This window comes from Terrapene carolina, unplaced genomic scaffold (assembly GCF_002925995.2).
Source record: "Terrapene carolina triunguis isolate 2854851 unplaced genomic scaffold, T_m_triunguis-2.0 Scaffold131, whole genome shotgun sequence".
NCBI lineage: Eukaryota > Metazoa > Chordata > Testudines > Emydidae > Terrapene > Terrapene triunguis.
Genome location: NW_020664482.1, coordinates 1,646,282 through 1,669,990, shown reverse-complemented (window position 1 = coordinate 1,669,990; position 23,709 = coordinate 1,646,282). Strand labels below are relative to the sequence as shown.

At 39.3% G+C, this 23,709-nt stretch overlaps 1 protein-coding gene across 2 annotated transcripts in view; it reads left to right on the top strand.

Annotated features, from left to right (window-relative positions):
- The window catches only part of LRCH2 (leucine rich repeats and calponin homology domain containing 2), an 82,626-nt gene that overhangs the window by 24,937 nt on the left and 33,980 nt on the right, over positions 1-23,709 (top strand). For both annotated transcript variants that reach the window (XM_029911860.1, XM_029911861.1), the window contains exons 2-8: positions 13,214-13,358; positions 15,544-15,670; positions 19,017-19,122; positions 19,210-19,346; positions 20,978-21,111; positions 22,464-22,551; positions 23,482-23,593. In XM_029911860.1, the coding sequence (XP_029767720.1) occupies positions 13,336-13,358; positions 15,544-15,670; positions 19,017-19,122; positions 19,210-19,346; positions 20,978-21,111; positions 22,464-22,551; positions 23,482-23,593 (727 nt within the window). In that variant the 5' untranslated portion in view covers positions 13,214-13,335. The remainder of the gene's footprint in view (positions 1-13,213; positions 13,359-15,543; positions 15,671-19,016; positions 19,123-19,209; positions 19,347-20,977; positions 21,112-22,463; positions 22,552-23,481; positions 23,594-23,709) is intronic.

Sequence of the window (23,709 nt, the reverse complement as noted above, 5' to 3'; positions counted from 1 at the left end):
TAAGTTTTCGTGGGTGAATACCCACTTCGTCAGACGCACGTGAGTATATATTTTATATAATAGCTCTTATATAGTGCTTTTCATGAGTATCTCAAAGGAGAGCAGTATCATTATCCTCATTTTACAGGTGGATAAACTGAGGCATAGAGAGGCGAAGTGACTTAGCCACTGGCCTGCTAGGCAACCTTGGGTAAGCCAGCAGTAGAACCCTGGTCTCCTTGGTCTCAGTCCAGTGGTCTTTCCACTAGACCACACTGCCTTCTCAAATCTTGAAATAAAGGAATAGATCAGGGGTCGGCAACCTTTCAGAAGTGGTGTGCCGAGTCTTCATTTATTCATTCTAATCTAAGGTTTCATGTACCAGTAATACAGTTTAACGTTTTTGGTGGTCTCTTTCTATAAGTCTATCATATATAACTAAACTATTGTATGTAAAGTAAATAAGGTTTTAAAAATGTTTAAGGTGCTTCATTTAAAATTAAATTAAAATGCAGAGTCACTGAGACCTGTGGCCAGGACCCGGGCAGTGTTGAGTGCCACTGAAAATCAGCTCGTGTCCCGCCTTTGGCACGCGTGCGGCAGGTTGCCTACCCCTGGAATAGATGAAAATTTAAGCATCCTATCCAGTAAAACCTGATGATCTTAGTTTGTGATAACCTCTGTATATCTGGTTGTTGTGTGGGGTTGAATGGATGAGAAAGGAAGAATGCAGCTGCAAATACAGTAGTTGATGTTTGGGCTATCTGCTGTGCATTTAGTGATTAAATAAGCTATGATGTTGATGGCTCTACAGTAGGTATAAATAGAGAAGCACAGAGTAACTAAAACATCCTTACCTACCTTTAAATATTCATTGTACTTATTTCACATTTAATGAAAAAACAGCTTCTGAAATACCTGTGCACCTTCAAGAAATAAGTGTCATTAGCTAGCTCATGTCTTGCCGTTGGTTGAGGATTAATTGTATTCTGTGAAATCATGTTATTCCTTAGATGGGTTTTTTGTACCTGCCGATCAGCCAGACTCATATTGGTGGGGATGATGACATTAATTTAAAGCTAATAATCTTAATTGAACCTGGAGCAAATGTTCAGTTTTTAAAAGTGTATTACTAAGAACTAAATTGGCAAGTCTGTTGATATAATCATCTGATTATTCTAGAATTGTTGGTTGTTGCTGCTATTTTATCATGTTATGGTGGTGGTTAGGGGTCGAATGGGATTCATTGTGCTAGGCACTGTACAAACACAAGCGTAAGACAGTTCCTGCCCCAAAGATCTTCCAATCCAAATAGACAAGACAGACAAAGGAGAGGAGAAAAGAATAGAACATGCATTGTTCACTACCCTTGTACGAGCAGTAAATGTCAAGTTAGTTAGTTCTGACTTAGTCTTTACATCTAACCTAAAGCCACTAGGAAAAACAAAGGAAGGGAAGCGGCAAGAGCAAACACTTTCACAGTGGAATGTGTTAGCCTAAATACAGGAGTCTTTGCCAGCTCCCCTTAGAATACAGTTTTAAAGTAGCAACATATTATGTGTTGTCTTTTGTTATTTTAAAACCTTCTTTCACTTACTAGCTTCTCTCTACTCTATATTTCTTTCTTGTAATAGATCCTGATGCAGCTGTAAAGTACTTTTAAAAAAAAGTGTGTAATGGGATGGGGTTTATTTCCATTTTGGTAAGCTGATGACAGACTAATCTGTGAACTCCTTTTAGCTAAAGTCATTGAGCTGTTTTCTACCATTAATCTGTGAACTACTTTTAGCTAAAGTCATTGAACTGTTTACCACTAATCTTCTGTATTGGTTTTATAAATACTTGTTTGATTAATGCTACAATATAAATTCATAAAGACCTCTAATGATTCTTCTTAAGGCAGATGTGCCCATGGACATGTCTTGCTATTCTAAATGCATACTTATAGATATATCTATATCTGTATATGACTTATGGACTGATTCAGTTTAAGGACAATAGATTGAGTCTTGTCTTTAAATGTCTGCTGACCTCTCATCAACCACATTTTTTCCCTTGGAGAATGGTGGTTTTATTCACAATTTACTTATGTCATTCCTTTTAAAAAAAAGACAATTGCATAAAAACAGGGCCTCTATTCCTCAGTGACAAGAAAAGATCTACTTCCTCTTTCCAGATTGAAATCATATCCTCTGACACTGAAGTTGGTTACTGTGGAAATGATTGACGTCACAAAAAGATGATTACGGCTTCAGTTTGGGAATGAGCAGCAGAAATGGATCTCTTCTGCAGAAACAACTATCCTGGTTTGGAGTAGACTGTGTTTGTTAATTCCCTGGTTTACTATTACAGAGTATAACACAAACAGCCAGTTTCTAAAGAAATGTTGATCAGAGGCCTAAAAGATGTGTTAATAGCACTTTAAATTCTTCAGAAACTTGGCACTTTTCTGAGTGGTATGGGCACGGCTCTTTTTCTATTATTATTACTAATCATACTAAAGAATGACGTTAGACACAAACTACATGTTGCTATTGTTGCAGGTGTTTTCCCCCCCTCCTCCCCCGTTGCTCTAGCTGACCAGCACTTCTGAGATTTATCCTCCTTTCTTTTTATAGGGCATAATAATAGGGGGGAAATAACTGACAGTGGGAGTCTCTGGATATCTGGCAAGGGTTATATAGGTATTTGTACCTCTTTTACAACAGCCGAAATAATGGAATAAAAGCTTAGAAAAAGTCCTGGATAACCCTGCCGAGGAACCTTTAGTCTGCAATGATTGGATGCTGAGCTATGAGAGAGAGGATTCTCATTTTTGTTTTAATTCTTCATCCCGCTACTTAGAAGAATCACAGCTTCTTACAGGGCTTGATCTTGCACGGTGTGATGCTATCTAGCATGGAAGACATGTGGACTACTCACGTGGTTAAAGCTATGCATGTGCTTAAGTGCTTTGCTGGATCATGCTAGTGTGCTAAGCACCTTGCAGTATTGAGCCCATAGAGACAGTCATCTTAAAAACTATGTATGAAATCCCACTCTGTTTTCTGCTTATACATTTATTAAAATTTGATGCATTCCAGGAACAGTGGGATTGATCATATTATTAGATGATTTTTTGAATGACTGATTACTGTGGTCCAGCAGAAAAGACCTATGGTGGGGATCTGATGTGCAAGTTAACTGTAGCCTGCATAGTAGGGGCCCGTCTCAAGTACAGGACCAGACCATTGTTCCCATGTTTACCTCAAGGCAAGATATGCTGTTTCCGTAAAATGGGAAGATGAAACTGTGGTTGAGGTGTGGTGCTTCTGGAGTGAGAGTGGGATGTCTGTAAAATGGGAATAATACATGTTTCATGGTGTTGATCCTTGGTTGGAAAATTTAATCAACAATGTGTAACTAGCACACTTTGAGATGGTGTTTAAGTAGCACCTCACTTAGTCATCTGACTTGTTCCAGATGATTGTGTATATTAAAGTACACAACAAATCTGAAAGGAATTCTTTCCAGTTAAAGTAATATAATTAAAGAAACTTAAACTGACATTCTTCGTAAGGAAATCCAGTAATTTTTTTTATTATTATTTTTTTTTTACAAAAGTGTGTTTGGACTTAAATCCAGCTATTGCAATCTTGATTTCCTTCAACCCCTACATATTCCGCTTTCATTTACATGGTTTTCAAAAACTATCCCTTGTGATTTGTAGGTTTGGAACCAAGAAGGGAACCATGAAAAGCTTGAATTCTCCTGCTTGTATTGAGAATTCTCAAGAGCTTAAGAAGTAGGAGAGCTTCTGTGAGATAAGCACTCCTATTTTGCATATGTCAGGAAACCAAAAATCTCTTTAAACTATAACGGCTCATCTCACTGACATGCTATAATTATTCCACCATTTTAGCTATAGAACATTGTACTATAGGACTACGCTTGCTAATAAAATCAAAGCCTTAAATACACTCACTTGCCACACTGCACGAAAAACAAAATACAAACACTTTACCCACAAGAATTGTACAGTAACAAATTGGTGATGGTCGCAGCAATCTTGTGTCTGTGTTCACTTCTGCATTCGTGGATGGGGGGGCAATGCTGCAGCCCTTCCATGAATGGGAATCCCTTTGAATTTAGTGGGTGTTGACACACACGCAGAGCAGCTGCTGCATCAGTCCATATAACAGAAAGATAATAGTGGAACAGTCTTTATTTTTTTTTTTTTTTTTTTGCATTAGCATATGGCCTATAGGTGACCCTGACACTTAATAGCAGTAGAGGTTTTTCAAGTTACTGGGTCCACATTAGCATCCTCTGAATACGAGGCCTTCGTGCTTAAGCTTTGTCTGTTATTTTTGAGGATGCTCTCTGACAAAAGAAGCTCTCTTGTTGATGGCTCAAATGCACTTGGTTTCCAACAATATGTTGTCTGGTTAAATGTCTATCATGGTGATAGCAGATGTTGCAGTGTTTCAGCCTTTGTGGCTCCTGAGGGAAGTGTGTGTAGATGTATATATGGGGAGGAATGTTGCTCTGAAACACTAGACATTTTTCTGTGCTGTGCACATACATGCTGTGCAGTCTCCCGTGCTTTGTCTACACAGGCTAGAGTGGGACACATCCACTGTTGGCTGTAAAGGTGAAAGCTGCAGTGTAGCTCAGGCCTGGTTATCGGTAGGGCTAAATGACACAGCTGTCAGTGCCTGAGCCATGTCTACATTATGGATTCCACCATTGCTTCCGCTATTGCAGCTCTGTCAAGGAAGATGCAGAGCTTGAGTTTATTGAGGTCTTTTCCCCCCCCCCCCCCCCCACCGCCTTTGTGATTTTTCCTCATGACACTTGCCCTAGTGTTTGAAAAGAGGAAAAGGGAGTGACTGGATATTTGCCTTTATATGAGACAGGAATAATAGGTAGAGCATGTAATTACATTATGTATTTGGAGTGTTATATTTAATGAGCCTAATATTTGCCTGCATGTAGTTGATTCAACACCATTGCTCTGTCTAGTGATTGCATATGCACTGTGTGAAGGGTAATTAGATTGTGATATCTTATTATTCCACGTATAAGGTGCCCCTCTCAGTACTTGGAGAAAATTACCTGTACACTGAGATGGCCGTATGCATTGTGTGGTCAGACCTGAACTGCAAGTGGAAGGTTTTGGAATCGCTCTGTAGTGTCTCTCCAAAGTTTGAGATCTTATGTGTATTAATGATGATATTCTTCCAGAACCTTATAGAAGTATTATTTAGTTTGGAAGGGGAGGAAACAGAAGTGCTTTGCTATGTATTCAGAGTGAAATGTGTAGCATATTTGGTAGAATATAAATTGAAAAGATGCCAGATTACTACTTATCTATTTACATTAAAAGTTCTATTTTACTCTCATTCTTTTTCTATTGACATAACTAGTAGTAGTCCAAGGATTAATAATAAACTAATCTAATCTAACACATTACCATGCCAGAGACTTTTGATTGTATCACATAATGCAGGTTTGCAAAACTACCTGAAAGTTTACCAGGAACAGCACAAAATATAATCTCTCACCCTTTAGCATGATGACAAGGATATATGCTATGGAAAAATATATTAGTTTTCTCACTCCTCAAAGTAACTGACCTGGGTGATTAGAATTTTGCAAGTCTGGAATGACGCCTGCCCAGGTATGGAAACATTGTACTGTGTAAGCACCAGTTGTAAAGTCAGCTGAGGGAGCACAAACTTAATGTTTTTATGTCACATATAATTTTCCTTTGCTAATGGAGTCGTTTTTTTCTTTTATACAATGTGTACCATAGAACTTTTCCTATTGATGATTATTATAATCTTTATGCATTACAATTCAGTGTCTGTCTTTAACAGCTGGCTAGGTACCAAAAGAATTAAACATACTTAGAAAAAAGTCACTGCCTTTAAAGTATTAAACTATATAGATTGCACTGAAAAATGCCCTTTCTCAAAGGGCCTGTGTATATGGTAATTTATAGTGGAATATATGTGGGGATTTTAGTGCCTTTATTTCCCTTTTGCATGATATGACTTCACCAAAACACATTTTCTCTGCTGATTGTCAATGAGGCAGATAACATTTGTGTTTATATGGAGAGATACCTATCTCAAAGAGCTGGAAGGGACCCCGAAAGGTCATCGAGTCCAGCCCCCTGCCTTCACTAGCAGGACCAAGTACTGATTTTTGCCCCAGATCCCTAAGTGGCCCCCTCAAGGATTGAACTCACAACCCTGTGTTTAGCAGGCCAATGCTCAAACCACTGAGCTCTTGCACTGCCCAGGTTTTGGACAGCTACAGATTTTCTAGTGAAGTAATAATAAATGGTATATTTCAAACAGGGAAGGAAACGTGGGTTTGGACAGTATTAACCAGTGTTAATCTGCTTTTGCTTGAAACCGTCCTTAGTGTTAAATCATGTTTGAACATATAAATCTGTTCTTTCAGATTCTTTATTTGAGACATGAAATTTCTTAAACTGCAAGATACAATATATATGGCAATAAAGGTCTACAAAGTGTATGAAAAGCATTCTGAGAGCTGCACATAGTTGAGCTTATTTCCACATGCAATACTGCATTTTGGCACATAACCTCCTTTTGACAATTATCACAAGTGTACCTGTCTGAACATCAGTGGTGGCAAAATGTATTTATATGCCTGCATGCCTGTAACAGTTGCACTGTAATTTTATACTGCAGTTTTCTGCATTTAATTAATTTAAAATGCCTCGGATTAGTCAGTAGCTGTGGTGTAAAAGCGTCTGGATTAAACCTTAACCTTGTTTTAAACAATATTTTATTGCCCTTGATTTGTCTGCAACAGTTCATGGGGTTGAGGACGGGGCGTGGAAAAGCGGGAGGAGATGGTTCAGAAGCTGGAATTAAAGAAGGGGAAAGAAGCCTTAAAAATCTAGAAACTGGGGAGGATGGAAGGCAGATGAATGGGAGTGAAAGAGGAGGACAAATGAGACAGAAGGAATTTGGAAGGAAGTTCAGTGTGTGGAGGGGGAAATTGGTTTGGAAGGTTATGATCTTCTGGAGGGCAGGGGGATGTGACAGCATCAGGAAACAGAGAATGTAAATAATCCATCTCACTTTTATTATTATTATTTATATATTCTCTCTCTCACTCTCACTTTTTCTTCTGAATGGCCCTACCGACTTCTGTTTTCTAGCACTTCCTCTCTCTCTCTCAATAACATAGGGGTGCTCAGAAGATCCTCATGTACTGGGGCTTTGAAGGGCCACAACACTTTTCCCTTCCAACCTAGGGAAACTCCCATGAGCCATCCTATGCTAGATGCCTGTGTGGGGATGGGTTGCCACAGTTCTCAGCATTCCATTTTCCTCATATCTCTCCATGGGCCTGATGCTGAAAGATATTAAACTTTTGTAAACCCCTCACCGACTTCAATGGGAATTGAGTGCCCAACACCTCTTGGGATCAGCCCCAGAAGAAGGAAAAGTTCTTCCTTTGTAGGCTCTCTAAAACACAGGCTCTCAGTCACAAAAGGATGGGGGTTTCAGGCAGTAATGAACACTTTCTTGAGAAGATTTACTCTGGATTCTGATCAGGATTCCTGGGCCCTGTCCACTCCTGCTTTATTTTCCGACCCAGATACTAAAGATAATTCAAGGTTGAAGTTTATTTCATAAGTATACAGTAGAGCCTCAGAGTTACAAACACCTTGGGAATAGATGTTTGTAACTCTGAACAAAACTTTATGGTTGTTCATTCAAAAGTTTACAACGAAACATTGATAAAATACGGCTTTGAAACTTTACTATGCAGAAGACAAATGCTGCTTTTAGCCATCTTAATTTAAATGACAGAAACAATTTCCTTATCTTGTCAAATATTTTTTAAAAACTTTTCCTACTTTTTTTTTAGTAATTTACGTTTAACACAGTACTGTACTGTTTAGCTTTTTTTGGTCTCTGCAGCTGCCTGATTGCGTACTTCCAGTTCCAAATGAGGTGTGTGGTTGACTGGTCAATTTGTAACTCTGGTGTTCGTAACTCTGAGGTTCTCCTGCATGTAAAAAAGCTAAGGAAGAATCCAATTTGAAGCACAATATGCAGCATGTACAGGGATTATAGTTGGCTGGGGAATAAAATTTTTGTAATCCAATGACTGGGTCACTGTCTTGTATATTTGAATAGACCAGTGATTTTCTTTCTACTAGACTTTCAATAGCTTTGCTACAGAAACCCAGTTTCAAGTAGGGAGAATCTTCCATTTTCTGCTGGTTTTTAAAAATCAAAGCATCTTGGACGCAGAAAATTTTGTTAATTAGGGTTATGGTGACAAGATGCATTCTTTCTTAATTATATAGATTTAGTTTTAATTCCATTAAATTACAATAATAAACCACTTTAAATTGCAATTTTTTTATCTAAAAGATTTTGCTTGCAAAAGCAAGTCTTTATCTAGGGTAAGTTTGAAATGCAGTTTTAACTATTATCTTTGAGACCTTTCTACACTTATTTTGAATAAAGGAACAAATCTGGGTCTCTAATACACGCACATAAAATTTCCCTTGAAGTCACTAGAAGCTAAGTGTTTCTGAAAGGAGAACTAGCCCACAATATTCAAATTAATCTACAAAAACTGTCATGAATATAAGACATAATACATAATAAGCTGTGGGTGCACATTATCGCAAGATAGATTTACAGCATATCAACAGCATTTAATTATTAGAATTATTTGTGCAAGTGATTGAACTACCTATCATGCAGCCACATAGTGGTACCTAGCAAAAAATCACAGCAATTCACTGTGAGGCAGAAAAATAAGTGTTCCTCTTATCCCTCTGAAATACGGTCTTAGGCTTTGTCTACGACTAGCAAGTGAACGACACAACTTTTGTCATCCAGAAATGTTTTAAAACAAAAACAAAAAAACCCACATACACCCCAAGACAAAAGTTTTGTCAAGGAAAAGCGCCAGTGTAAACAGTGCTTTGTTGGCAGGGGAGCTTTCTCTTGCTGACAAACAGCGGCTACACTGCGCGCCTTTTAGCAGCATGTTTGTAGCAGCACGGCTGTGTCATTAAAAGCTGTGTAGTATTGATGTAGCTTTAGGCCTTGTCTACACTAAAAAGTTTTGCTGGCAAAAGGCAGCTTTTTCCGACAAAACGGGGAAGGTATACACACTACAAACCTACTTTTGGTGGCAAAACTGCTGTTTTGGTGACAAAATAAAACCACCTCAGTGAGAGGCATAAAACCTTTTGCGGCAAAGTTAAAGCGACAGAGCGTCAGTGTAGACACTGCTGTTTGTTTTGTTGACAGATCTGGCTTCCGCCAGCATCCCACAATGCCTGTTTTGATCTCTGCTGCTCTGCAAGCATGCACCCTTCCCCTTTCAAAGCCCCTGGAGGTATCTGACAGCTGAGAGTGCTGCTGTGTTTGGGGAACAAAGAGCAAATCATTGGAATGCGCCTGTTCAGCCCTGCACTAGGAACCCAGCGGCAGGCAGACTGCTGCTGCAAGGGGGGGGTGGGGGGGAGGGAAGGCTGTGCTGCGCTGCTTTGACATTCCTCAGCGCGGAGAGCTACAGAACCATAAGCAGACAGGCAGAGCGGGCAGCTTGGGGCGAGACTGCTGTGCCGAGCAGAGCCAGGGGTTAAGTGTGGGGGGGGTGTCCCTCTCCCCATGCCTCAGGATAGGTCGGTCAGCCTGCTGTCTTCCCCACCCCAGACACACCATCTCCTCTCCCTTCCCACCACACGCTTCAGTTGAAAAAGCAGTGGACAACCTACTAGGGTGCCCTGGAACAATGGGATTGAGAAACCTGCATCATGTGACACTGTATCTGCCCCATGAGGCATTGCAAACTGTAATCCTTCCCAAAGCACCTTGTGGCCAGTTGCACAGTGGGATAGCTACCACAGTGCACTGCTCTCTGTCAATGCAAGAGCTGTTAGAGTGGATGCACTCTGCCGACACAAGAAACTAGTGTGGACATGCAATAGCGGTTTTAATTAAAGTGGCATAACTTTTGCCAACAAAACTTTGTAGAGTAAGCAAGGCCTTAAGGCCTGCTCCTAGTTAGGTGCATAAATACTTGTAACTTTACTTACCTGAATTTCCCCATTGATTTCAATAGTACTAATCGTGTAAGTTAAGTTGCTCACACGCATAAGTGTTGTAGCCTCAGAACCTTCTAAAGTCTTACCACAAAGACTGAAAAAAGTAAATGCTTACCTGTTAGCACATCGATTTTCCTTGTAGTTTAGTTCAGAATTCTATGTAGAAATTAATTTAGATATAATCTGAAATGTACATATTTTTATGGAAACTATGTAACTTCAAAATATTTGAATTTAGATTCTCAGATTTTTCTCAAAATTTTACATTTGCAGTACATAACACACAAATGATAGTATTGAAAGGTACTGGTTAACATTTGCATCTCTAAAAAAACGAGGAGTCCGGTGGCACCTTAAATACTAACCGATTTATTTGGGCATAAGCTTTCGTGGGTTTTTTACCCACGAAAGCTTATGCCCGAAGTGGGTTTTTTACCTACGAAAGCTTATGCCCAAATAAATCTGTTAGTCTTTAAGGTGCCACTGGACTCCTCGTTGTTTTTGTGGATACAGACTAACACGGCTACCCCCTGATATTTGCATCTCTGTAGTCTATCTAGATTGTGTGCCCTTAATCTCTATTTTATTTAATATAAGTAGGCTTGGCAGAACTAGATTTTATTTTATTTTATAATTTTGACTATCTGTTTGTTTTTAAGGATTTTTGTGTGTGTTTTATCCACATGATGAAAGGGGTGCATAACCAATGGAAAAATCTTTCATTGACCTGTTCAACAGCAAGAGGAAAAATCTAACCTATGTGATGATAACGCTGAAGAATGATAGTGCTGTAATACTACTTATAATTATTTAATGATCATAGATCTAGAGATTTAAAAAGTTAAAACACAAATTGTCAACATCATATGTCAAAATATAAAAATAAATATCCTTAAATTAAACTCAGTGTTCTCAAGCAGCATTTTTCTTACTTTGTCATCAGTGGAAATATTTTTTTTTCATCTGTTGTGTGGGTGAAATGATCTTTACCAATTTAAAAATCTAATTCTTCCAAGCCTAAATATAATTAACAAATGAATTAATCCCATAAGTAAATTTACTGTTCATTGTAACGGATTATTTTGGGAGAAGAAGCTGTTAACCTCATCTTGTCAGCTTAGGTAAAGAACAGTCTTCAACCACTCCCTGAAGAAAAAGCCTTACACAAATGTATAAAGAAATACATAAGCCTGACTCTTCCCCAGTCTTCCCGTTTTCTTAAAGAAAAAAATTATTCATGAATGAAAAATCTGTACTGGAAAAGATAGGTACAGTAGTTACTTTTTTAATACTTAAAATTTTATGCAAAGGTTGTCACCGCTCATTTAAACCCTAATGTTCGGGGATCTATTTTGTTCTAAAAATGTGGGCTGAGATCTTGGCCATTGAAGTCAGTGGGGCCAGGATTTTACTTTGATCTTTACTGAAAATTGGCATAAAAATCCAAATGTTCTTAGAGAGTGGCAAGGTCCTTACGTTGATGTCTACTTCTAATGTGATGTTACTGCTGCTTGTTACACAAATCATGCATTTATGCATGCAGTTAAGTTTGTTTAGTCTGGGAAAGAGAAGACTGGGATGTGATAGTTTTTATGTATGTAAAAGATTGTTATAAAGAAGTGTTAAATTGTTCTCATCCACTGAGAACAGCGCAAGAAGTAATGGTCTTAAATTGCAGCAAAGGAGATTTAGGTTAGACATTAGGAAAAACTTTGTAATTGAAAGTGTAGCTAAGCACTGAAACAAATTTCCTAGGGAGGTTGTGGAATCTCTGTTGTTGGAGGTTATGAAGAACGGGTTAGACAAATACCTGTCAGGGATAGTCTAGAATAATATTTAGACTTGACTCAGTGCCAGGGACTGGACTAAGCGACCTATTGAGGTCCGTTCCAGTCTCCCATTTCTGTGCTTCTGTGTGGATATTTGCCCACCCACTCACTGTCCTGTCATGACTTAATTAGCTGAATGGGTTTTGCTCATATATTAAATCACTCAGTTGGTAGTGAGACTGGACTCAAAGGGGGTTACTGATCTATCCAAATGAAGTCACTTGTCTTTATTATATATACTATTGTGCTATGGATCTTGACATCTTTTTTAAAAACTTTTGGTGGTTAACTGATCAGTAAGGCTAAGATTTTTGTCACGGATATTTTTAGTAACAGTCACCGACAGGTCACGAGCAGTAATAAAAAATTCATGGAAGCTGTGACCTGTCCCTGACTTTTACTAAAAATATCCATAACAAAATGGGGAGCCTGGGCATCTGCCGTGGGTTGGGAACTCCAGGGGCCCCCTCCACTGGTGGCTCCAGGCAGCAGGGCCCCCCCTTGCTGCCCGGGATGGCCGGGAGCGGCAGGGGTCCTTCCCCCCCCCCTTCCCACCTGGGAGCAGCGGGTACCCCGCAGTTCTATGCCTCCACAGGTGACCGGGGACCCTGCAGCTCCCAGCCGGCGCTGGCTGAAGTCACGGAGGTCTTTGGAGGTCACGGAATCCGTGACTTCCCTGCCCTCCATGACTAAATGGCAGCCTTATTGCTACCTCTGGAATTCAGGGTTCATATCACACTTTTAAATTGATGTGTATTAAAACTACCCAGTGTACTCACCTGTCAAAGATGACAACATGAACTGATTCTGTCACTTGATTTGAGAACCTAGACTTGATGAATTCATTGTTGCAACTTTTTATTGGTATGGGAGCTTTTTTCGTATAGTCTGTAGTATTCAAATTTGTTCCAACCACTTAGGTTTCAAAATGCAAGCCATCATTTGGAACTATCACCATTGCGACTTGAATGTGGTGGAAACTACACCCCTCTTCTGCCCACCAAAATAATCCTAGCATTAGTTTGTCTGGATTTTATTCTGTTTTGAACTGTTTGATTAGTACTTCTTAAATGGAAGACATGACAGTTTTCTTGAGATGAAAGGCATGATAAATCTGCTAAAATAATGCTGTTTAACAGGGTGAATGGATAAGTTCAGCAACATCTAGTAAAAACCAAAATACTTATAAACATCAAACACCTAATCTTGCAGCAACATGGCAAGGACAGCAGTTATCTTGTGCATCTCTTCAATTTTGGTGAAATTTTTGACTTTTTAGAAAACCATCTTTTCCTTTCAGATCTTTCAAAGAACAGATTTACTGAAATTCCTCCAGATGTCTGGCTGTTTGCACCACTTGAGACTTTAAATTTGTATCACAACTGCATCAAATCCATTCCTGAAACCATCAAAAATCTGCAGATGTTAACATATCTTAATATTAGGTGAGTAACTCTTTTTTCCTGTTGATGTCTAGGGATTACATATAGACCATCAGGAAAGATGGCATTCATCCTCCTCAAGACCTTGATTAGTTTAGTTCCCTGCTTTTTCTCAGCTTGTTAAACGTTATTCTATAGTTTGTCTTTGGTTGTAGGTCAGATAGCTCCTTCTTCCTTCATGGGAAGGAGTTGACTGTATTACCATATTCCAAACAGTAATTTGCAGAAGCTAACTATGTGGGAAGCTAATGGAAGTTTCCTTTCTTTCTGGTGCTATACAGGTAAGTGTCTATGAAGGTTGGAAATAGGCTATAGAACCTGGATTATTCTGTTCAGAAGGCTCTATTGACTTAGCATACAAATGAATAGTGAGAGAGGTGACTGCATTACTGAAAACAAATAGTAGGATCTTGTGAGACAAAGGAAAAGAAATAAACACCAGCTTTACAGGAAGACTTATTTATAAAGTGTTATCGGTATACATAAATATTGTATGGGGCATTATGGAAAACTGTAACCTTCCCATGCGCAGTTGAGACTTGTTTTCTACAATATGCCCAAATTTTGGTCCCTGATCACCTAAAATCTTCTGGAATAATCTCTTCCACTATACATTTTGCATATGGGATTTGTGACCATTGGTCATTTTGTTCTTGCCAAGTTTGAGGTGACTTGACTGATAGAGTGGATTCAGGAACAATAATTGTTAATCATGTCTTGAAAGCTCCAATGCTTCCCCCCCCTCCACCCTCCATGTCCTGTCTCTCTCTCTTTTTTTTTTTTTTTTTTTAACTCATAATTTCAAGTGAAGTTTAGTCAGAAGCTTATGGAGATGTAGAATACAGGACCAAATTTGAAACAGGAAGGAATATTTAGGAAGTTATGCACTGGCAAATTTGCAGAGTAAGAATGGTCTGTATTGTGGAGGATTTAAAGAGCACTAGTGACATCTGAGAGACCTACGCTGTTTTTCTTTTCCTGTGCAAAGGGCTGCAAAGCACAATCCTTTTCTGCTTCTGGGGATAAAAGATGCAGGAAAAAACCTCCTTAAACAAGACTAGAACAAATGCACATTTAAGTAGGGGGTTTTATTTCTGCATTGAAGCAGGTTCTTGGGGTATTTGGGTGGCCTGTTCCATGATGTGCTTTACTTCTCTTGGGGAGTATCCTTGCTTGGTGAAGAGGAGGAAGGACTCAGCTGCTTTCAGACACTCCTGCAGGCTCTATCTCTGTCTGTGGTTACCCAAAACAGCTCCCTCAACTCTCCCTCTGTGTTGCTAGTCAAAATCACTGTATAGCTTGAGTGTTTCACAGTGTGGTGGATCATTCTCTTGAGCTAGGCTAGCTGGAGTGGAGTAACTAGACTCTCTACTGTTGGAATGAAGACAAGCCCTAACACTAGCAAATTAGATCAATCCAGCTACGTTGCTCAGGGGTGAGAAAAATTCACACCCCCAGAGCGACATAGTTTAAGCCAATTTAAGTTCACTTGTAGACAATCTTCCATCAATCTTGGTACTGCCTCTTGGGGAGAGGAGTTACCTACACTGACAGGAGAACCCCTTTCACAGAGCAAGCCTCTGAGTGTGACCCCCCCAATAAATTAAACACACTTTTTAATATATTTAACACCATTGTAAATGCTGGAGGCAAGCAGGGTTTAGGATGGAGGTTGACAACTCGCGACTCCCCCATGTAATAACCTCACGAGCACCCACAGTTTGAGAACCCCTGGCCTAGGTAATATCTACTCTAAAGTGCAGCTGTTCTGCTGTAGCTTTTCAAGTGTAGGCAAGCCCAGAGATTCAATTTACAAGTCAATGGGTTTGCTTATTTTGTCTTGTTTATCTTGAGTCCATTTCACTTGACATTACTTGTACAGGCTGGTCTGCCAAGACGTTGAAATGTTTTTATAATTGCATCTTGTTCCCTAGATTTACATCATATTATTGGAAGACTAAATCATTACACTAGAAGGCTATTTTATTCAAATTGAATGGGGACATGGAATTTATTTGGCTAAGGCAGGCTTTTTTCATGTAAGTGATTCACACTGGGGAACAGCTAAAATTTGAATGAGGGGTATTGCTGTGTACTTTAATACCTATTGGAACAGAGAGAATGTTTTCTTGGAATTCATACAAGCTTCAAGAGACTATTTCAGTGTAATCTTTTTTTCCCTTTTTAGTCGAAATCTTTTAGCAACGTTGCCAAAATACCTGTTTGACCTGCCACTTAAAGTTTTGGTTGTCAGTAATAATAAGCTGGTATCCCTTCCAGAAGACATTGGAAAGTTAAGAGACCTGATGGAGTTGGTGAGTATAATTGTGTACACCAGTGTTCAGTGTATTTACAGTATAGATAACTGATTAGTGCGGTAAAAAAGTATCATTTGATATTACTAGTAGTTTATTATGGTAGTGCAAAGGGCTGACTAAGAGTGGGGCCCCGTTGTGCTAAGCACTGTACAGAGTAGAAGACCGTCCCTGCCGTAAAGAGCTTACAGCATAAAGACACCCATCTGGTCAGGGAAGGGGATATAAGACAAAAGCAGAGTGAACAATATGACGGCAGCAAACATCATGTTGTTGCCTGTATTTTTTTGGTGGGGGTGGAGGGAGGGAATTACGTAGGAGATAAGCTAACAGGGAAGGGGGAAGTGAGGGGGATGGAGAGGATTGGCGCTAACAGCTGATTGGCACAGGGCAAAGAAAGACAAGTCAAAACTGTGCGAAGTTCTCTGACGGTATGTTTACACAGTGCTTTGAAGCCAGGGGAGCAAGTCTCCCAGCCCAGGTTGACAGACTTGAGCTAGCAGGGCTAGTGCTAGCATTCTAAAAACAGCTGTGTATACCGCTCTTCGAAGTCGTGGCTTGGGCTGTATTTTATTAAAATTATCTAAAACACTGGTTAATAAAGAAGTTTCTATTCATCAGAGTATAACGTTAAATTGTCCAAAAGTAGCAAGTTTGATTTAAAAAGTCATAAAATGGATATAATACATAATCTGCAATATCTCAAATTAGGGTTAATAAATTTAGCAGTACATTTTAAATATCAGTATCCAAATACTCAGATACATCACTCATGGAAAGGTTTCAGAGTAGCAGCCGTGTTAGTCTGTATCCGCAAAAATAACAGGAGTACTTGTGGCACCTTAGAGACTAACAAATTTATTAGAGCATAAGCTTTCGTGGGCTACAACCCACTTCTTCGGATGCACTCATGGAAAGTTATACTAAGAGTAGCTTGTGGAAAATATAATAATGAGTGTAGATTGTTCCTCAATAATTGAAAATGTAAAGTAGGTTGTCCATGAATAAATACGGTCCACCAGAGAAGAATTTCAGCTACTTTCCTGTCTTTGCTTCTCATTGGCACTGTAGCTTATTTCTCCTGGTATTGCCAATGTCTGGTGATATGTTCTAGTCTAAATAAATGTCTCTTGATCACCTGATGGTGTCTGATGCTGTGAGTCACTGCTTTAGCCGGGCACTGAGCTGACTGATTCCACATTCTAGTAGCACTCGCTTGTTACCAGGATCCCGGGTGCCCCAGGCTCCCACAATCAGTCCATGTGTTTGAACCTTGTAACCCCTGGCCCTCAAAGCATCAGCCAGGGGGGTGTATTTCTCCAGCTTTCGAGCTCTGGCACCGCAGAAGGTCAAGGTTCTGTTCTCAAAAGGAACTGTCATCCACCATGACGACCATCTTCTGTTCCTCATTAGTAATGACTATGTCCAGTCGCAGTTGATTCTCTGTTCCAAGGACGGTGGAGTTCACAGCAACCTTTGCTACGGTTGGTAAAATGGCCTTGATTAGGTAGTCTTGGATAGTGGTGTGGCGCAGCTGGCAGGCTTTGAAGTTGGGTTTGCAGCTGCACAAGATTTGGGGTAGTGTCTCGTTAGCACAGTCAAACTTTCTACATTGATTGTCCCAGTGACTCCGTTCAGCAGGATGCAATTGAGCCAAGCCCTGTTGATGAATTTCCAGTCGGCAAATCAGGTGAAGCTGTCCCTGGGGAGGAAGTGGTTGCTGGCATCCCACTTGCTTGTCACCTCAAAAGCCACCTCAAAAGCCTTGACCTGGTCCAACTTCCATCTCAGGTTTTCCACTTACTGCCAACGGATGGCATCGTTCAGTGTCCTCTTGAGTATGGTCCTTGCTGTCGGAGTAATGACTGTGTGCTCAATGTTCTTGATCTGTGGCCCCAAGACTCCCAGCTCCTGATGTTCCTCATACCATGTCCAGAGGCAGCCAATAAGCTGCTGCAGCCATCGTGTAGCATTGTGGGTACAAGTCCAAAGTGAAGCAGTGTCTCCCCAGTCTGTTCCAAATTCGCCTTCCAGGGAGCCACTCAAGTACGTGGCGACGTCTTGGCTGGAAGGGGCCCTAGCTATTCGCTTCCTGCTGACATCACGCACAGCACTGGCTGCAGTGCTCCTCACCATAGTGTCCTGGTATGTCAAAAGACAGAATGTGCGAGTGATCACCACAGTGTTGCATAGATCACCATTCAAAGGATGTTGACACTACCCTGCCTATGCAAGATGTCTATCAGTTCATTATTGGCCCTCTGGGGAAGGTACATCCACTTCTTCACCACCTGCCTTATGGTGTTGTCCGCCTTGTTGAGAGTTACCTTCCCACGCTTACATGAATGCCTAAACAAACATTACTTTAGTCTTGCAACACCTGTGAGAAGTAGGTGTAAACTCTGCTTATTCACTGTGGCTGAACCACAGAGGTTTAATGAGTCTGCAGCAGCCTTTGTGAGACCAGAATGATATTTTTTTCTGAGGCAGTAGAGCAGCAGGTTCCCAAACTTTTTGCTAGCACCACCCTATCTTAATGAAGTATTTCCTGCTGGGACTACAGACAGCATGGAGGATGCCATTTTATAGAGCAAAATGGCATCTTCTGCACAGCGTGACCTCACACGCTCCGTATGTGTGAAGTCATGCCGCATGGAGGATGCTCTACAAAATGGCACCCTCTGCAAAGTGTGACCTTGTATGTCTGGTGCGTGTGAGGTCACACTATGCAGAGGATGCCATTTTGTAGAGTGAAATGGTGTACTCCATGCATCGTGACCTTGCACTCGCTGTACATGCAAGGTTATGCTGTGTGGCACAAAATGGCATTTTCCACACACTAGGGATTGCCGTCATCCCCTCTGCTGATGGTGTGACCCCATTTGGTGTTGCAACCCACAGTTTCGGAACCGCTACAGTAGAGGCTCATCATTTTAGATCCAGTGGTCTCAGGTGATTGTGTAACATAGGGAAGAAGAAAAATTATTATCCCCATTTTGCAGAGGTACAGAATGTAAGTGAGCTGTCTGCAGTTACACAAAAGACAGATGGGAATCAAATCCAGATCTCCTGATTGGGTCCAGTGCAAATCTCAAGGTGGCCTTTCCTTGTCCATTGGATTAGACTCCTTGATTGGGCTCCCACACTACCAAATGTTGCTGCAGATTGGGAAAGACTCTCCTGAGAGCTGGGTTATAGCAGCTCTCAATTTGGTAAGAAAAGGGGAAAAAAGGAATGAGGATATCGTTCTTTAAAACGTGTTTTTGTAATAGCTTTCACTGAAATTTTTCCTTTGTTTAATTTCAATCGAGCTATTCAGCTCATTGACTCATTATCTTTTACTTAGGATATCAGCTGCAATGAGATTCAGGTCCTTCCCCAGCAAATAGGAAAACTCCAGTCACTTAGAGAATTAAACATTAGAAGAAATAATCTCCATGTGTTGCCAGATGGTAAGCTGCTCACCATCCTCGTGTTGAAATAGGTCAATTACACAAAATATTAGGGTGTCTAATTTTGTTTTCTTTCCCCCTTAACAGAATTGGGAGACCTTCCCTTGGTAAAGCTGGATTTTTCTTGTAATAAAATTACAGAGATCCCAGTTTGTTACAGGAAATTACGTCATTTACAAGTAATAATTTTGGATAACAATCCAATGCAGATACCACCGGCACAGGTTAGTATAAAAAACTTCCATTTTCTCAACTTTTCCAGGATTTTAAGAAAGAGTAAGATGTGTTAGGTTAATTACCAACCAACTGGCAGTGGCACAAGGAAATATCATAAGGGCATTTCTTGACCCATAATCCTTTGCTCAAAACATTATTTTGTAGTTAGTCATTCATACCACCTTTTACATTAGTTAATCTGGAGGCCAGACTAGATAATTGTAATAGTCCATTCTATCCTTTAATTAAAAAATAAATAAAAAAAAAAACCTATGAATAAACCTCTGAAAATCAGGCTAATGCTGATTATATTATGGGGTAGTCTGATAAATTGTCATGAACATCCAAAGATTTAACCCAGGAGAAAAATTGTAGGTGTGAATGTTAGGGTCAGTCGTCTTTCTCCCACACACAGCCATCTTTCTTTCTCTGCATCCATGTTTCTGCTTGTTCTTTCCACCTGCTTTCTGTTGCTGATCTTTTCCTCAACCCAGCCCTATAGAGACATAATGAGCAAGGTCCACCCCCAAAATGTCTTAAAAATCAGTTTAATCTAATCTGAAACTGCAAACAATATCCTGCACTAGTCATAATTGCATGGTAATTGTATTAGTTATTGAATAACGTCATTACAGGGTGGATTAAAGGCACCCAAACAGCGGTATCTTTGCATTTCCATACCTTAACATCTTTGGATTTCTTTCAAGTTTAATTCTAATATTCCTGGGCTTGTGATGCTTGTTTTGGAGATAATTGCTACATCCCTGTAACTTTTTTTTTTTACTGTTAAATTACTGATACGTACACAACCTTGACTCCAGGTCAGCTTAGTTTTTATCTGGGTATTACATAGTACTTGTTTTTTCCCTTACTGACATTTGAAAATAATCATAAAATTTACTTTAATATAGTTGTATGAGTTGTACTTATTAGAAACATCTTTGACATAAGAAAATTAATGTTGGAGTTTAATTTTGTTTGTTTATAACCCGTATACTGGCTTAGTTTGATATGTATTATGAGTTTCATACAGCATGTATCAGAAATGTCCAAACTCAGCTCCTTTCCTCCCTGATCCCTGAGATGTCTTATTTACCTTTGTTGCGGCTTCAGCCACCCTGATACCTTTCCCTCTGATTGGTATTCAGATGCTTCTGTGTCTGATGTATGCAGTGTTGTTGTAGCCATGTTGCTCCCAGAATATTAGTGACAAGGTGGTTGAGGTAATACCTCTTACTGGACCAGCTTCTGTTGGTGAGAGAGACAAGCTTACACAGCTCAAAAGTTTGTCTCTCACCAAGAGAAGCTGGTCCAATAAGACACATCACGTCACCCACCTTGTCTCTGTGCCTGATGTCATTCAGACCACGGGCAGCCTTCTCTGCTGACCTTACTCTGCAGGCAGGCAGCCAGCCCTGGCACTTTTATGTACCCAAAGAGCAGGTCTGCTTGTCTTGGGCTTCTGGACAATTAGATTTTTTTTTCCACCCCGACTGCTAAACTACTAAAGCTCCAGTTTTTTTTCATTTGAATAGTAGAAAGTAAATAAAAACAACTCTGAAATGTAGAAAGTGTCTGATGTATGATATTATAAATATGCCATGCATCTAAATTAATTTTTTCATGTGTTTCTTAACAGATATGTTTAAAGGGCAAAGTTCACATATTTAAATTCCTCAGTATTCAAGAATGCCTCAGAATAGATAAAAAACCAGATTCCTTAGATCTTCCATCACTGGGTAAAAGAATCCCATCCCAGCCACTCACAGACAGGTATTACCTTTCTTCTTTAGAACTACTTAATGTTTGCTATGAAATAAATGTTTAGGATAACAGAGAACTACTCTCACAATAAGGTCATGTAATTTTAATAGTTGTATTTACTTTTAAGGCATCATTATTACAAGTTAATTGATTAACTGATTTAAAGAAGAATTATATCAATTACATTATCTCTTCATTCTTTTCATCTTTTGCTACAAAGCAAATAGTAATTGTACTTTTTCAAATTTTCAGTAGTAGAGTACATCAGAAATTAGAATAAAGATGGATTTTGAATGTGTGTTTTGAAATGGGCAGCTTTTCTTTTTCATACTACTACAGTACAGTCTAGTATTGAAGTTGTATTCCTCTGAGCTTGCTCAAAATAGAAGTGTATTGCTAGATGGAAAGCCTGCCTTCCAATGCTGATCCAGCTGTATACATTTATAAGGAATTATAAAATGAGCAATACCTTACAAAGTTTCAGAAAAACAAGAGAAATCAAACTGAAAAGTTCAAATCAAGTAAAAAGTGCAATGTATTTTGCTGGACTTTCTCAATTAAGATACTTCTGTTAACTGCTTCAGAACTATCTGATCTCAACAGTCTTTAACCAGTCTTGTTTTAGGAAACTCTATTACCTACAGAACAAGACTTTACCCTTGCCAATATACTTAAAATTGCATCCACACCCTGTGCCAGTATTTGTTGACTTGGTGCTGAATAAAAGAGAAAAGCTGTTTGCTGTGACAGGGATCTCTGGAACATTCAACCTCTGCGAGAGAAGAACAAGTTAGTTATCCAAGGGGCTTAACAAAGCATAATGGGATGAAAATGTACAAATGTGAATGTAGGCTGGATACCAGACACAATACCACACCTAAGGGCTTGTCTACACTGGGAAATAGCCTGGAATAGCTGTTTTAAACTAGCTCCCAATGTGGACACTCTTATTCTGCACTGAGAGTGGATTAAGCTATACTGCGAGAAGGAACTCTTAGTGCAGAATGAGTGTCCCTGTGGGGGGGGTTAGTGCAGAATATTGCACTTGAAATTCACACAGCGCTTGAATGGACTTCGGGAAACAATCCTGAATTTTTTGGGAAGTTGGATGAGATAACCCAATTGATCTTCTCAACCTTAAATTTCTATCCGATATCCTTCTTTAAAATAGCCTCTCAGCACACTAACATTTCTATAGTGGGTCTTGTGTCACAGATAGGTGTAAAAGAAAGCAATAAACCCTTTGTCCCAGCAACCATAGAGATATGGGGGGAAACAGCTTGAAAATGGTGGCTTCCTTTCACTTACCATTTAGAAAAGCGATATCTTGTCTTACCTGCAATGCCTTCTCTTTGTTATAGTATGGAAGACTTTTATCCCAATAAAAATCATGGTCCTGACTCTGGCATTGGCAGTGATAATGGGGATAAAAGATTGTCTACAACTGAAGTGAGTGGTTTTTTTACTATTCACTGTATATTTTTATTTTTCTGTGTTGATAGAAGAGGGTTGAAAGGACAGTTCTTTTCTTCATTTACAGAGGCAGTTTATTGTTTAGCTTGTGCATAATTTTGCTGCACTAAATTGCTTATTTCTTTGTCATTCAGATGTGCTTTGTAGAACTTGAGAAAGCTTAAATGTAATGCATATTGCAGTTAAATGAACTCAGTAAAATGTGCGACAAACTTACTGTAAACAGTGTAGTTGTAGCTGTGTTGGTCCCAGAATATTAGACAGACAAGGTGGGTGAGGTAATATCTTTTATTGGACCAACTTCTGATGGTGAAACTTGCTGTCAAGCATAGAATGATGATACTAAATGTTAAAATTATTTATATGTCCCTCTGAATATTTAGCCCTAATTAGTTGCATGGTGCTCTGTCACCCTACTCCAAGCTTTTTTAAAATTGAACTCTGAACCAAATCGGTGGTGGCTTGTTTGGCCATTTTCAGATAGAAAATGCAAGATCATGTTTTAAAACAGGGAACAATTAATTTGAGAGCTGCTTTTGTTTTTCTAATCATTTCTGTTTTAATATAAGTTGAGGTATAATGTATTTTTCTTTGCATTGGCTGTTGTTTATTAATGGGGACTATTGATTGACATATTAGCCATATTATCAACAACATTTAAAAACTATAAGGGAATTGGGGTTTTTATCCTATTTTTCCAATAGCTTGCTTATGTAGCTGTATGAATCTTTGTGTAATCAACTACAGTTTGAGTAACAGCAGTACTAAAATTGAATATGGTAAAATTATAAAACTGGGACTAAGGGAAGATTTAAGTCTAGGCTAAAAAATGTACTTGCAAATTCATCTGAAGCATAATTAGATTGTTCGTAGGAAACATGTTTTAATTCTGATTATTCTTTGCAGCCATCTGATGATGACACAATCAGCCTTCACTCTCAGGTATCAGAGTCGACGAGGGAACAGACGTTAAGGAATGACAATCATTTAATAGGAAGTAAATTTGACTCACATAAAGGTAATGCCTAATCTTTTTAGTACACAGAAACACTCTATTGTTTAAGGTGCAGATAATTTTTGTTAAGCACTGCACAAGATTATGTGATGGTGTATTAGATCTGTGCATTTACACTC